This window comes from Lithobates pipiens, unplaced genomic scaffold (genome assembly GCF_037356315.1).
Source record: "Lithobates pipiens isolate NorthernLeopardFrog02 unplaced genomic scaffold, aLitPip1_a1.2 Scaffold_1, whole genome shotgun sequence".
Taxonomy (NCBI): Eukaryota; Metazoa; Chordata; class Amphibia; order Anura; family Ranidae; genus Lithobates; species Lithobates pipiens.
In genome coordinates, this window is record NW_027507685.1 from 228,803,263 (window position 1) to 228,819,282 (window position 16,020).

General features: G+C 46.0%; 1 protein-coding gene across 5 annotated transcripts in view; it reads left to right on the top strand.

The window, feature by feature from the left end:
- The window catches only part of LOC143984105 (class I histocompatibility antigen, F10 alpha chain-like), a 907,941-nt gene that overhangs the window by 518,652 nt on the left and 373,269 nt on the right, over positions 1-16,020 (top strand). For 2 of the 5 annotated variants that reach the window (XM_077484425.1, XM_077484432.1), the window contains exon 1: positions 15,681-15,833. The exons of 1 other annotated variant lie outside the window; for it this stretch is intronic. In XM_077484425.1, coding sequence (XP_077340551.1) covers positions 15,776-15,833 — 58 coding nt within the window. In that variant the 5' untranslated portion in view covers positions 15,681-15,775. Of the gene's footprint in view, positions 1-15,673; positions 15,834-16,020 lie in introns of those variants that run through there. 2 more of the 5 variants (XM_077484434.1, XM_077484420.1) reach the window with 2 other exon arrangements.

Genomic DNA, 16,020 nt, shown 5'->3' on the forward strand with positions numbered 1-16,020 from the left:
TTACATTCCTAGTGCACCAAAATTATTTAAAAATATATTGTTATACAGTAAGTTGTTCTGGATTTTTGGAGAATGTGCATTCAGATAGTTTTGAAAAGTCTCCTAAACCAAATCTTTGGAGGACCTTTCCTGTATTTGTCTTTTTTACAATCTCACTAAAGTGCAATTTATTGAGTCTATAGAACTGGCTTCTAAGGATGTTATTCTTCCATTTTTCATGGTGACATTTATTTTCATGACGATAGAAATTCCCACTGGTGGGAAAAAAAGAGCTCCTGTTCCCTTATAGCAGATTAAACAGCACTGTGCTTGTGCTGCCTAATCCGTCTCTCTCTAAGCTGTAAAATACCTGGTTGATCCTGCCTGTTCCTGTATTTATCTCTATGTACTGACCACGGGAATCATGGTCAGTTTACATGTCGCCATCATTCCTCTCCTCTCCCCTCCCTCTCAGCTCCTGTATGTGTCTCACCTCCTATAAGCCCCCCTCACCCAACCACTTTAAAATGATTCCTGGACAGAATCATTCTGTTCATGAAAAAGTTGTAAATTCAAAAAATTAGAGATACAGGGTTACCTACATGCCTAAATCTCAAGCCAAGTGTGCTATTGTTACAATAAAGTAAAAAGGGAGAATGGTCTGCGAGACCCAGGGCCAGCGCTACCATAAGGCAGCTTGACCACTTGCCGACCAGCTGCCACCAATATGTGGCAGTGCCAGGTCAGTTCTATTGTGCGAATCGCCGTACTGGTACAGGTGTTCGTTCAATAGATATAGCACACATGCCCACAGTGCTGGTGCCGATGCACGTGGCCGACGGCCACCAACCGCCCACAATCGCTCTACAGAGAGGCAGAACGGGGATCTACCAATGTAAACAAAGCAAATCCCCATTCTGTCAGGGGATTACAGTGAGATTGTCTGTTCCTAGTGATCAGGAACAGCAATCTCTCTCTACACCCTGTCAGTCCACTTCCCCCACAGTTAGAAACACCTCCCTAGGACACATTCAACACCTTCCCTGCCAGTGTCATTTATTCCATAATCATTGGTGCATTTTTTTATAGCTCTGATCGCTGTATGAAGGGCACTGGTCCCAAAAAACTTGCCCATCTGTCCACCGCAATGTCGCAGTCCCACTAAAAATTACTAGTAAAAAAAAAACGCACCATAAATATATGCCCTGTTTTGTAAAAGCTATAACTTTTGTGCAAGCCAATCAATATACACTTATTTCAATTTTTTTTTTTATCAAAAATACGTAGTAAATTACATATTGGCCTAAACTGATGAATAAATTCTTTTTTTTTTATCCTGCTAGAATTTTGATATGTTACTGTGTTATACACCATATCTGCATACCTGTATCTGTATGTACCCTACCTGTTTGACAAGTTTACTGCCAGGGTATGCCCGTTTGGCTATGTATCTTTCTTCTGATTTTTCTTTTCATTTCATAATAAAAATTTACAGTTAATAAAAATTTACAGTTAAAAAAAAAAATTCATTTTTTTTTACATTTTTTGGCGGATATTTACTATAGCAAAAAGTAAAAATTATATTTTTTTCTTCAAAATTGTATTTTTTTTGTTTATAGCACAAAAAATAAAAACTGCAAAGGTAATCAAATACCACCAAGAGAAAGCTCTATTTGTGGGAAAAAAAGGACATCAATTTTGTTTCGGTACAACGTCGCACGACCGTGCAATTGTCAGTTAAAATAACACAGTGCCATATTGAAAAAAAATGGCCTGGTCATTAAGGGGAGTAAATCCATCTGGGGCTAAGGTGGTTAAGCAATCGCCATAGGGCACCAACCACTTGGCGGGATTCCGATTTTTACAGTGCTGCAGACATGTGGGGTTTTTGCACTTTAGTAAAGCCGACTGTCGGCTTTCATGTGCTGTGTAGCCGCCATCACTTTCACCACTCCCGTGATGTGCCGCCATTCCCACCCTCCATGTTCACCGGGCTCTGCTGTCCCACTGCAGCTCTCATTCTCCAGAATCAGCGCTGGGGGAAGCAGCTGGTGGAACACAATCTGTGTTCCATTAGCTGCAGTGGATTACAAAGGAGACATCCAGGGTCTAAAAGACCCTCGGTGTCTCCATAAAGAGAACTTGTCACCTATATACTATCACATAGGGGGCTATTGGTCCCGTATATGATAGCAATAAATGTTATGTAAAAATAAATAAAAATGTGGCAAAATGCACCTTTGCCCAAGTAGACATAATCCTTGCACCGACCCTGGTGAGACTTCATCCCAGATCAGGGTTTCTCAACTCCAGTCCTCAAGGCGCCCCGACAGGCCATGTTTTCAGGCTTTCCATTATTTTGCACAGGTGATCTGATCAGTTTCACTGCCTTAGTAATTACCACAGCCATTCCATCTGAGGGAAATCCTGAAAACATGACCTGTTGGGGCGCCTTGAGGACTGGAGTTGAGAAACACTGTCCCAGAGATCCCTACCTCATCTATATACTGTATATCCCAAAGTATATAATTGTAGTGCTTACACCTGAAGGAACCATTGATGTACGGGTCCCCTGATTTCAGATGACAATGACCTTTCTAGCAATGACACAGCCTCTGACACACCTAGGCTAAATAAGGAGGATGTATTTGGGAAATACTCCCAACAAGAGAACGAACACATGATGGCAATAGCAATAAACAACAGATAGTAATTTGGCACAACACCACAAATAATATGAAAATCAAGTGTCTCTGCACCTGAACCCTGAAACGAGGAAAGTCATAATTATTGGGGACGATACTGAAATCTAAAAGGTCCTTCAGTCTCTCTAGTCTCTCCCACTGGCCAGTGTACTAGCTATCCTTGGGGCACAAAGTTTCTACATTGGAGGTATAAGTGGATCTCATACCGGGAGACACCTCGCCCGGGGGGGTAAATACTCAAATTGTATTCCAAAGCAAGGTGGCACTGTCCCTTTAAGACATGGATAAGAAAGTTGATGCCCCCCGCCTCTCACCTGTCATTGACTAAAAGGATAAGTTCACCTTTGGAACATACATGTTACACCCATATTTAGGGTGTAACATGTAACATGTTCCAGTACCTTCCCCACTAACCCCTCACACCCCTCTCCCCCTTCACCCACACAGCCATGTCATTCATTCACAGGAATATGTCCTGTTCTATCTGCCACCTCAGCAGATGGCTTCTCAATGGATTGTGAGGGCACTGAACATCGCCTTTAAGTCTCCTTCTGCTCTCTAGTATAAGAAACTGGAGGTGGTGACTTTCAACCCAGTAATGGTGATCTCTAATGGAACCAATGACACCCCTTTTGTCCAACTCACAGGGTTTTCCTGATGTTGACGGACATCTCATTGACACTACTGCCAACACTCACAACAGGCAACTCTCCACCCCTGCAGCCCAGTGTCTGGTCACCTCACACATCCCACATGACACTGCCCAGGCCCGGGCTTCTCTTTCCCTTTCTTCCTCCTGCAGCTCTCTGTCCTCTGGGAACTTGTAGTCCCATCCAGCACTTGGCTTACTAGAGGATATCTCCTGGGGACTACACCCTACTCCAAGGAGCTTCCAGCAGTCTGTTTTGTCTCTTAGGCTGGATTCACACCTATGGCATTTTTAGTGCTTTTTGCATTTTGCAGATTTGCACTACAGAACGTGTTCCATAGGAAACCATGGTAAATGGACTGTAGTGCAAATCTGCAAAATGCAAAAAGCACTAAAAATGCCATAGGTGTGAATTAAGCCTTAGGCTGCTCATTAGTCAGGCACAGGGTCCCTTGCAAACTGGGGTGGTGGAAAGGCCAGAAATGGCCAGCAGCCAATCAGAATCCTCCTGGCTGATTGCTTGGGGTGGGTCCTGCCCCTCGCCTGCACTAACAGCTAATCAGTGCTCAGTCCTTCCTCTTCCACCCTGGAGCTGCTACTCAAGCAGGGAGCATTGCTTGGCAGGAGCTAGGGCACGTTTGTACTGCCTGCACACCAAACTGCAGCGGTTTAGTGAGTAGGCAGCTCTCCATTCTGGATGCAGCGAGTGGGCAGCAGGGGGCAGTGTGATGTGCATTTTAGCACATCGCCCAGTTCCCTTATTTGTTTCAACTTTATGTGAAGTGCACAAAGTGACACTTCATTCATGTCACTGCACAACAGAGCTGTGCATTGCCCTGCAGTACAGTAAAATGTAATCCCTTCCTGTACCCTGCAATAAAATGCAGCTGCATTGACATGTGAACAGGACACATAGAAAACAATTGTTTTAGGCAGGTCCTTGCGGTGATTTGCATTTATCCAGTGCGGTAAAACACAGGTCAGTGCACTATTTGTGAACAGAGCCTTAAGGATCCCATCCCAGTGCTACACAATTCTGTCACAACAGGGATTACTATGCCATATATATTCGGAACCTCTAACTGGCATAGTAATTCCTTTTGTACAGTATTATAACAATAACACCCTTGGCCTAATAAAGGAGGCCCATTACTGGCCAGATCACAGGTGAAGACAGAGGAGGAGAAAAAAGACGATTCAGACACCACATCAAATGCTCGGTACACTGCAATATATTACATTTATGGTTTTGGGTTTAAGCCAAAAAACAAATCATTTTTAAGGCCAAAAAAGCCAAAATCTTTAAACCCACAAATCTTCATAAATATAGTTGGTACTATGGCAAATGGATGTGTAACATCCTAAAAAGCCAGTTCTGTAGAAAAAAAAAATTCACTTTTATACATGGATTATGTCGCCGAAATTGAGATATAAGATGGTCGAAGAAGCTTTATACAATTATTTGGATAACCCCACATCCTACAAAAAGCCCTTACTAAAAAAGTATTATTATTATTTCATTATTATATACCACAAATTTTCAATCGTTAAAAAAACTCAAATTTTTAGGCCCCCAACTTCCCACAACAGCCAAGTATAAACTTTAAGAGAACTCCTTATAAAGCCAAAAAGTTTGCACTTAGTAAAATAAAAGATTCATAGTAGCCTCTCCATTGGTTTCCTTGATTAAACGTAGGAAATGCAAAATCCGCTGACAGCCAGGGCTTTTATATCAAGAGACCCTAGAGGTCTCTTCTGTTAAAAAATCTCCCCTCTGCCTGTCAGCAGGTATGTGATCTGAGCCGCACATGCGCAGTTATGGCCCATTCTGTGTGCCACGGCGATGTGACTCCCGTGCACATGTGCAGGAGTGATGTCACCACTGCCTGGCCATTCAAGTGGCTGAAGATTTCAAACCTGTAAGGAAGACCGGGTGAAGATGGAAGCACCAGGGAGCCATGACCGCACAGCATTGGAGGGCTCAGTTTGTAGGTAAGTCTATTATAATGTACTAGTATGCAGTGCACACTAGCACATTATGACAAAGTGTTTGTTACCCCAACACTTTATATTCCTGATATGTGTCTGCTATGTACCTGTGTGAGAAAGTCTCCTGTTCTCTTTTTATTGCTTCCTTTGTGTGAAATCCCTGGTGTTCCTGCCAGTCCCTCTGCTTTCCTATTAAAAACTGACCGCACTAAGCAGGAGAACACATTGTGGTCAGTTCTCTAGCTGTGCTGGGAACTCGGGCTGCTCTCCTCCAATGATCAGACTTGTCCTGCCAAGCCCCCCACTGCACAGCCATTTACTGGCAAGATCAGTGTGCTGCTGTTTATTCTCCCCTAGCTCTATTGCAGCTGAGAACAGAGGGAATGTGAACACTTATAAAAAAGGGAGAAAAGGGTATTTATAATGCTTTTTTATATCTATACACAAATGTTTAGCCGTTCATTTATATTTTAAACTGAAAAGGTTGTTTTAGAAGGTGATTTTTTACAAACACACACGGCGGGGGGGGGCATTATTTTACATTGAATAATGCCCGTACATATGATCTGAAAATTGGACAAAAAAACGCTTTCGAAACGATCGTACGATAATCAGATCGTTAGTACAGTCCGCTCATTTCGAGCGGGTCTCCAGGTAGGCGGGGCCCGCGAAGGAGATGCTGCTGGCCCCGCCACCTGGTATGGACTTAAAGGGGAACCCCAACGCCGAAAAAAAATTGGCGTGGGGGTCCCCCCAAGTCCACAACAGACCCTTGTCTGAGCACGCTACCTGGCCGGCCAGTAAAGGAGGGGCGAGCGAGCACCCCCCTCCTGAGCCATACCAGGCCACGTGGCCCGTCATTGTGAGCGGAGGACTTGGCGAGGTAACATCTGAAGAAATAGAAGAGAAGAACGGAAGGCGGCGGCGGTGACAGAAGACCGGGCCACCGCCTGTAAAAGAGCTATAAGAAGGCGCGGTGGCCCGGCAGAAGAACCGAAGAGGGGGACAAGACCCCCGAAGTCGGAAGAAGAGGCCGGCGGCGAGGAAGAAAGCCGGACTCCTCCGCTAGCAAAAGAGCTAGAAGAAGATAGCGGAGGAGTCCGGCGAGAAGACCCCCCGAAGACGGAAGACCCCCGGAGCTGTGCAATAAATTATTTTATCTTGTGTGTTGTGTTTTTTTTTGTACTTTTATTTTACAGGTGAATGGGTAGGGGTACATTGTACCCCATACTCATTCACATAGGGTGGGGGGCCGGTATCCGGGGCCCCCTTATTAAAGGGGGCTCCCGGATTCCGATAAGCCCCCCGCCCGCAGACCCCGACAACCAACGGCCAGGGTTGTCGAGAAGAGGCCCTTGTCCTCATCAACATGGGGACAAGGTGCTTTGGGGTGGGGGGGGGCCGTGTGGCCCCCCTTCCCCAAGGCACCCCCCATGTTGAGGGCAAGCGGCCTGGTACGGCTCAGGGGGGGGGCATCCTTGCCGGCCGGGTAGTATGCTCGGACAAGGGTCTGATGTGGACCTGGGGGGGACCCCCACGCCAATTTTTTTCGGCGTTGGGGTTCCCCTTTAAGTCCATACCAGGCGGTGGGGCCAGTGACGTATCCTTTGCGGGCCCCGCCTACCTGGAGACGCGCTCAAGATGAGCGGACTTTCCTCTGCGTGTGTGGGCGAATCCGTTCATTTCAAAAGTAGGGCGGATAGTACGGCGGACTTAGTACGCCGTATTAGTCCGCTGAAAAAGTGCCGTGTGTGGGCAAGTAGCCCGTTCGGAAAATGTCCGACAGACAGTCTGGCGAGAAGTCCGTCGGACAGACGGCTACGTGTGTACGCGGCTTTAGCGTTTTTCACTTATGTCTTTTGTGATCACCTGTCTCCCATCTGAATACCCAGACTAACAAACTTCTCAGAACTTTCCTTTTTACCTTTTGTCTATACCAGCCTAATGCTGAAGGAACCCATAGCAACCTCTGGAGGAACCCTAGGGTTGCACGGAACCCTGGTTGAGAATCACTGTTCTATATTAATACTTTGATGAGACTGATTTTGAATAATGTGTATATATAAAATGAAATTGTACGTGCGAATGATGAGGGCTCCATTTGGAATCTTGGAGGCATTGGAAAAGGATATGTGCTTCTCTGCCAAAAAGCAATTTCGGTTGACCCTTTGAATGAGATTAGGCCAATATTTGTGATTGAATCGCCCCTGTGGGCATAGGGCTACGTTTCCACTGGTACAACTCCAAGGTTGTACAAATGAGAGTGTGACTGAGGTGTGACTTTGTGCGACTGTGGTGTAGCTTTGAATGCAACTTTGATCCAAATTTACACTCTGGGTTGGAGTCGCATCCGGGGTTCATCAGGGTGGTGAAGGTACCTTTTCAGAGTCACTGCAGCTTTGAATTGCATAGATTGGAACGGGTGCTATTGAAATCAATGGGCTGCGACTTGTAATGCAACTTTATGTGTCCAAAGTCACATGACAAATTGCACTACTGGAAACAGAGACTAAATCACACTGAATGATCTTGGGTATGAATCTTTCTTCTTTGCAATTACTAACTGGGAATTGTAGCATTGTAATTAGACCAGAGAACACTGGCTATACTGTAACTGATACAAATCATATTACAAATAAGTGTGCCTCAGTTGATTGCCTTCTGTACTCCAAGCAGACATATATTTTCTTGATTATCCAAGTCTGCTCGAATCATTCTTGAGATAACAAAAGTAATAGCCCTACTTTAAGCCATTTTTTAGAATGCTTTGGAAAAGTCTACAGAGGAGATTGAACTAAAGAGCTCAGGAAAATCTCCAGGTTTCTTGAAGGACGATCGTCACAAACAGGGAAAATATTGTTCTGGCAAGTAGTGAAAGCAACGGTGACCGGGGCGCTACCTGTCAACCAGGGGTCAAGTCCTGAGGAAAAAAGTGTGGGAACTCCCACCCAAGATCCACTCCCTCACCAAAAAAACAAAATGATACACTCATATGCATATATATTTCACAGAAAATAAAGTGCAACATTTATTGTAAAGTGACAGTTTACAAAAATTAAATAAATTAACTTGTCAAACTAACAGAATAATCACCACAAGAATGGAGGGGGATAGCAGAACAGAGGGGGCCATGGAGGAAAACTGGAGGGGGGCAGTAGCAGAACAAAGGGGGACAGTAGCAGAACGGAGGGGGCCAGTAGCAGAACAAAGGGGGACAGTAGAAGAACAGAGGGGGCCATGGAGGAAAACTGGAGGGGGACAGTAGCAGAACGGTGGGGGACAGTAGCAGGACGGAGGGGGCCAGTAGCAGAATGGAGGGGGCCAGTAGCAGAACGGAGGGGGCCATGGAGGAAAAAGAGAGGGGGAGTGGGGTACATAGCAGCAGAATGGAGGGAGAGTGGGGGACACACACACCAAGCAGTGAGGAATCACCCCTCGTGTAATTTGTACTGAGCTTCTCAGCAACATGTCAGCTTTGTGAAACGAGCTGGGACCAGGTAGGAAGAAATTCTTTACAGGTAGGGGCTGTGAGGGAAAGGGAGGGGGGCTGAAAATAAATTGGGATGATGAGGGAGACAAGGAGCAATTGTCAGGTCTGGGCCTTATGTAGTGGTCCAGTCCTTGTCAGCAGAGTGCTCAGGGGCTGACATGAACTGTCACCTTTCAGTGGCTGACAAAAAGGGAGAACCACAACACAAGTCTGATACCCCAGTAACATGTGAAGTACAGGGGGATTGGGAGGTCCAGGAAGAGGAAGGCAGAGCGGAGGGACATGGAGAGGAAATTGCCATGCTGGCATTAAGGGAGGAAAGTCTCCAGGCAGAAGGGACATTTTCTGTCCCGCTGATGGGAGAGGATGTGAAATTAAATGTCACTGGATGATGCTGTAGTAAGCGCACAGGAAAAATACCGCTAATCTTTGTGGCCAGGTGGTTAGTGAAACAGTATGAACATCTGAAAGTGTAAAACCCATCCCTAAACAAAAGTGCTAGAAATAACCAATGGGAACATCAGTACTTTAGAAGCTTCTATGTCAAATTCTGAGGCCATCCACCAGCAATTAGTACTAGAAAAGCAAAGATTACAGGAGAACGTTCATCAGTTGGGAAAAAGACTGAATGATGCAGAAAGTGAAGTGAACCCGTTATCTGTCAGCTGCCAGGAGCCGTTCACTCAGTTTTCAGATAGAGGAGATAACAGAGCAACTGATTTCGGTAGGTCTGAATTCAGGGGGACACCCTCCACACCTAAGGTATGTACCAACAAGAATAAATCCCTGGAAGGTAAGAGCTCAACAGAGGGATGGAAATGGCTGAGGAGGTGAAGGAGGGATGGAGCAATGGAGATGGGAGAGGAGGTGAAGGAGGGATGGAGACAGAGGAGGAGGTGAAGGAGGCATGGAAACGGGAGAGGAGGTGAAGGAGGCATGGAAACGGGAGAGGAGGTGAAGGAGGCATGGAAACGGGAGAGGAGGTGAAGGAGGCATGGAAACGGGAGAGGAGGTGAAGGAGGCATGGAAACGGGAGAGGAGGTGAAGGGGGATAGAGACGGGAGAGGAGGTGAAGGAGGGATGGAGACGGGAGAGGAGGAGGTGGATGGATGGAGACGGGAGAGGTGGTGAAGGAGGGATGGAGACGGGAGAGGTGGTGAAGGAGGGATGGAGACAGGAGAGGTGGTGAAGGAGGGATGGAGACGAGAGGGGAGGTGAAGGAGGGATAGAGACGAGAGGTGAAGAAGGGATGGAGACTGGAGAGGAGGTGAAGGAGGGGTGGAGATGGGAGGTGAAGGACGAATGGAGACGGGAGAGGAGGTGAAGGAGGGATGGAACAATGGAGAATGCTGCTCATTTTCTGTGGTAGTTATGGAACAAGAATTAAGGGGAAATCTCTCCAGTTGGACATACATGACAAAATCTGATGGGTTATAATCAGGGCCGCCATCAGGGGGGTACAGCCATCACAACTGTAAGGGGCCCCGGGGCCAGAAGAAGGATGGACGGGTGAAGGGGTGCCTTGCTGTACATTACAGAAATGATCTCACAGCTTCTGCAGTTCTCGTATCATTGAGCTCAGACATCAAGCTCTTTACTGCCACCTCTGGCTACTATGTGTATGTGCACCCCTCGTGTGATTTGTACTGAGCTTCTCAGCAACATGTCAGCTTTGTGAAACGAGCAGGGACCAGGTAGGCCTTCTTTACAGGTAGGGGCTGTGAGGGAAAGGGAGGGGGGCTGTTTGTGTACAGGTTTGTGTATGTGAAGGCTGACATATATATACAGATGTGTGTGGAGTACATACAGTATCTCACAAAAGTGAGTACACCCCTCACATTTGTGTAAAAATGTTCTGATATCTTTTCTTGTGACACTGAAGAAATGACACTTTGCTACAATGTAAAGTAGTGAGTGTACAGCTTGTATAACAGTGTAAATTTTATGTCCCCTCAAAATAACTCACACAGCCATTAAGGTCCAAACCGCTGGCAACAAAAGTGAGTACACCCCTAAGTGAAGATGTCCAAATTGGCCCAATTAGCCATTTTCCCTCCCCGGTCTTATGTGTTTTGTTAGTGTTACAAGGTCTGGGGTGTGAATGGGGAGCAGGTGTGTTAAATTTGGTGTTATCGCTCTCACTCTCTCATACTGGTCACTGGAAGTTCAACATGGCACCTCATGGCAAAAAAACTCTGAGGATCTGAGAAAAAAAGAATTGTTGCTCTACATAAAGATGGCGTAGGCCAGTGATGGCAAACCTTGGCACTCCAGATGTTTTGGAACTACATTTCCCATGATGCTCATGCACTCTGCAGTGTAGTGGAGCATCATGGGAAATGTAGTTCCAAAACATCTGGGGTGCCAAGGTTCGCCATCACTGGCCTAGGCTATAATAAGATTGCAAAGACCCTGAAACTGAGCTGCAGCACGGTGGCCAAGACTATAAAGCAGTTTAACAGGACAGATTCCACTCAGAATAGGCCTCGCCATGGTCGACCAAAGAAGTTAAGTGCACGTGCTCAGCGTCATATTCAGAGGTTGTCTTTGGGAAATAGACCTATAAGTACTGCCAGCATTTCTGCAGAGGTTAAAGGGGTGGGGAGAGGGGGGTCAGTCTGTCAGTGCTCAGACCACAAACCACACACTGCATCAAATTGGTCTGCATTGCTGTTGCCTCAGAAGGAAGTCTCTTCTAAAAGATGATGCACAAGAAAGCCTGCAAACAGTTTGCTGAAGACAAGCAGTGAAGTGTGTGTGGGGGGCTGACATACATACAGGTGTGTGTGGGGGGACTGACATATATACAGATGTGTGTGGGGGGGCTGACATATATACAGGTGTGTGTGGGGGGACTGACATATATACAGATGTGTGTGTGGGGGGTGACATATATACAGGTGTGTGGGGGGCTGACATATATACAGATGTGTGGGGGGGTGACATATATACAGGTGTGTGTGGGGGGTGACATATATACAGGTGTGAGGGGAACTGACATACAGTTGGGATGGAGGGTATTCAGACCCCCTTAAATTTTTCACTCTTTGTTATATTGCAGCCATTTGCTAAAATCATTTAAGTTCATTTTTTCCTCATTAATGTACACACAGCACCCCATATTGACAGAAAAACACAGAATTTTTGACATTTTTGCAGATTTATTAAAAAAGAAAAACTGAAATATCACATGGTCCTAAGTATTCAGACCCTTTGCTGTGACACACATATATTTAACTCAGGTGCTGGCCATTTTTTCTGCTCATCCTTGAGATGGTTCTACGCCTTCATTTGAGTCCAGCTGTGTTTGATTATACTGATTGGACTTTATTAGGAAAGCCACACACCCGTCTATATAAGACCTTACAGCTCACAGTGCATGTCAGAACAAATGAGAATCATGAGGTCAAAGGAATTGCCTGAAGAGCTCAGAGACAGAATTGTGGCAAGGCACGGATCTGGCCAAGGTTAGAAAACAATTTCTGCTGCACTTAAGGTTCCTAAGAGCACAGTGGCCTCCACAATCCTTAAATGGAAGACGTTTGGGACAACCAGAACCCTAGGTCTGGCCGTCCGGCCAAACTGAGCTATCAGGGGAGAAGAGCCTTGGTGAGAAAGGTAAAAATGAACCCAAAGATCACTGTGGCTGAGCTTCAGAGATGCAGTCGGGAGAAAGTTGTAGAAAGTCAACCATCACTGCAGCCCACCACCAGTCAGGGCTTTATGGCAGAGTGGCCCAACGGAAGCCTCTCCTCAGTGCAAGACATATAAAAGCCCAAATGGAGTTTGAAAAAAAAAAAAACACCTGAAAAAAAAAACACCCGAAGGACTCCAAGGTGGTGAGAAATAAGATTCTCTTGTCTGATGAGACCAAGATAGAACTGTTTGGCCTTAATTCTAAGTGGTATGTGTGGAGAAAACCAGGCACTGCTCATCACCTGTACAATACAGTCCTAACAGTGAAGCATGGTGGTGGCAGCATCATGCTGTGGGGGTGTTTTTCAGCTGCAGGGACAGGACGACTGGTTGCAATCGAGGGAAATATGAATGCGGCCAAGTTCAGGGATATCCTGGACAAAAACCTTCTCCAGAGTGCTCAGGACCTCAGACTGGGCCGAAGGTTTACCTTCCAACAAGACAATGACCCTAAGCACACAGCTAAAATAACGAAGGAGTGGCTTCACAACAACTCCATGACTGTTCTTGAATGGCCCAGCCAGAGCCCTGACTTAAAGAGGAAGTAAACCCTGATGGGTTTACTTCCTCTTTGATTGCCTGCAAAGGTAAAGCATAATGGACTACTATGCATTGCATAGTAGTCCATTATGTGTCACTTACCTGACACAGGAGCCAGCGATGTCACCGATGTCCCCTGTAGTTCCGAGGGTCCATCTTCTTGGTGGGTCTCGCTGCACCGGTGCTGTGATTCGCCGGAGCAGCAATGACGTCACTCCCGCGCAGGCGCGCGGGAGCCGACACTCGCGGCATATCACCGCGATCTGCGGCTTACCCAGTGCGCCTACGCTCCGCTGTCTATGGCGCATGCTCCATAGACAGCAGTGACTGTCTTCAGGTAAGTATCTCCAGAACCGTATAGGTTTTATAGATATTTCTTGGACCTACAGGTAAGCCTTAATCTAGGCTTATCTGTAGGTCAAAGTGGTTTGTAAGGGTTTACAACCACTTTAAACATCTCTGGAGAGACCTAAAAATGGCTGTCCACCAAAGTTTACCATCCAACCTGACAGAACTGGAGAGGATCTGCAAGGAGGAATGGCAGAGGAGCCCCAAATCCAGGTGTGAAAAACTTGTTGTATCTTTCCCAAAAAGACTCATGGCTGTATTAGATCAAAAGGATGCTTCTACTAAATACTGAGCAAAGGGTCTGAATATTTAGGACCGTGTGATATTTCAGTTTTTCTTTTTAATAAATCTGCAAAAATGTCAACAATTCTGTGTTTTTCTGTCAATTTGGGGTGCTGTGTGTACATTAATGAGGAAAAAAAATGAACTTAAATGATTTTAGCAAATGGATGCAATATAACAAAGAGTGAAAAATGTAAGGGGGTCTGAATACTTTCCATCCCCACTGTATATACAGGATTGCGGGGGGGCGAGGGGACTGAGTGCATACAAGTGAGGTGGCGATGTGCGGATTCAGTAGGATGGCCTGTGGGCAGGCCCTGGGGAATGTTGGTGGTCAGGCTCGGGGGGGTCTAAATCTGTGTAAGAGGCCCAAAAATTTCTTATGGCTGTCCTGGTTATAATAACCCACCCTTACTATATCAAAAATAATATAAGAAATATATTTTTTACCTTAATATTTATCTTAAACCACATTGCTAACTGCATATTGTACTTTTTGTAGCTTAAGTAATGAAATTTGCACTGAAAAACGCATTTTTTTTAACTTTTAGAAAATGTCAGTAAAAACTTGGCTGTGCCAGTAAATTTTGAGTTTTGTGTCAGTGAATTTTAGTCTGGTAGGTTGGCAGCACTGGCCATGTCCCTGGAAAGACCAGCATGACAAGTCCCACACTGGAGAGTAAGTAAAGACTTAAATAGGAGGAAATGAAGGGCCCTCAGCTCTGCACGTGCCCAGCGGTCGGTGTCCCCGGCTCGCAAGGCAGGCTCTGTCTCTGTCACACTCCGGACAGGTCACATGCTCGGCTTGCAGAGGGGAAGAGCCCGTTGCTGTGTGTCTGCATGGAGTAGACATCGGCACGTTTCTCCTCCTCACAGCCGCCCTGCAATGTGTCACACGGCACCGCAAAACTAAAACAGCGCCGGAGACTCGGCCAGAGCACCGGACAGTGCAGGCAGGGGAGGGAGACACCTGGGTGGGAGACCCATTACAGAGTCATAATAGGAGTCTTCTCAGCTGGGTCTGAACACTGTGTCCGGGGCTCAGGTGAACTGAATCCCTGACACGTGATTCAAAACCCGTACTGTCCGGGTGAATCCCAGACAGGGGGCAAACCCTACTCACCACTGAAACTTTGCTAGAGACTTGCTATGCAAATTTGCTACAAATTTGAAACGTGTCAACTAGAACTTGTGCTTCAAGTGCTCTGCAAGTGTACAACTTGTCAGGGAATGTGCAGCAAGTTATCAAGATTTATAATTCAACACTGACACACATGTGTGAGAAGTTATCCTTCATATCTGAGATACAGGAAGTAATAGAGGGGTGACAAGTTCCATGGGGGGCAGGAGATTTTACTTCATGTCCACCTGAAGACACAGGGGTTAGTTTACTAAAGGTAAATGTTCTGTGCATTGCTAATGCAGGTCCTCTAGATATGAGGGGAACATGCAAAGAAAATAAAAAAAATGCATTTTAGCTTGTACATGATTGGATGATAGAAATCAGCAGAGCTTCCCCTCAGATCTAGCGCCCCCTCGCTTGCAGTGCACTTCTAGTACACAATATATTTGTCTTTAGTAAATCAACCTCACAGTGAGCAATTCTAACCTAAACCTGACTTCCTTCCCTATCCAGTACTTCAAAAAGAAGTGTGTGGAGTTGGGTTTCAGACGTCTGTATATGTTATGATAATGGGGGAAAGAAATCATCTTTTCTATTCTGAACTGCGAATGATAAAATGGCCGCCAGTAACAAGGCTTCAGTTCCTGTGCCAACCAATCACATCTCTCTGCTCAGTGATCATGGCTCAGGATGTGGAATTCCCCGCCCTGAGCTCCTCTGTCATCATGTTTGTCTGACGTCTCAGCATTTTACTTTCACTTTCTCCCATTCTATTCCTCAACTAGACAACCTTTTCACACTGCCTCTGCCTAGCAACTGGTGATCATCTGTGTATGAATTTTTCTATTGGATGGTAGATAATTATCACCCAATCAGCAGCGTCCTGTGTTCAGAGTCTCCGCCTCCTCCTGCACAGAGTATCAGTAGAAGTGGGTGAGGTGAGAGGACGGTTCTGGTTCCGTACAAAGAAGAGAATGAGGCTCTTTGTGGCCGCCGCACTCCTCTGTGTGTCTGTCATAGGAGTCCATTCCGGTGAGTACAGCGCCGGTATATGGGGGGTGTGGAGGGTCTGTGTTATGCCGTGTATGAGTTATAATCTCTATTAGGGATGAGCTTCGAGTTTGAGTCGAACTCATGTTCTACTCGAACATTGCCTGTTCGCCTGTTCAGCGAACAGTGAACAATTTGGGCTGTTCGCAGCAAATTCGAAAAGCCGGAA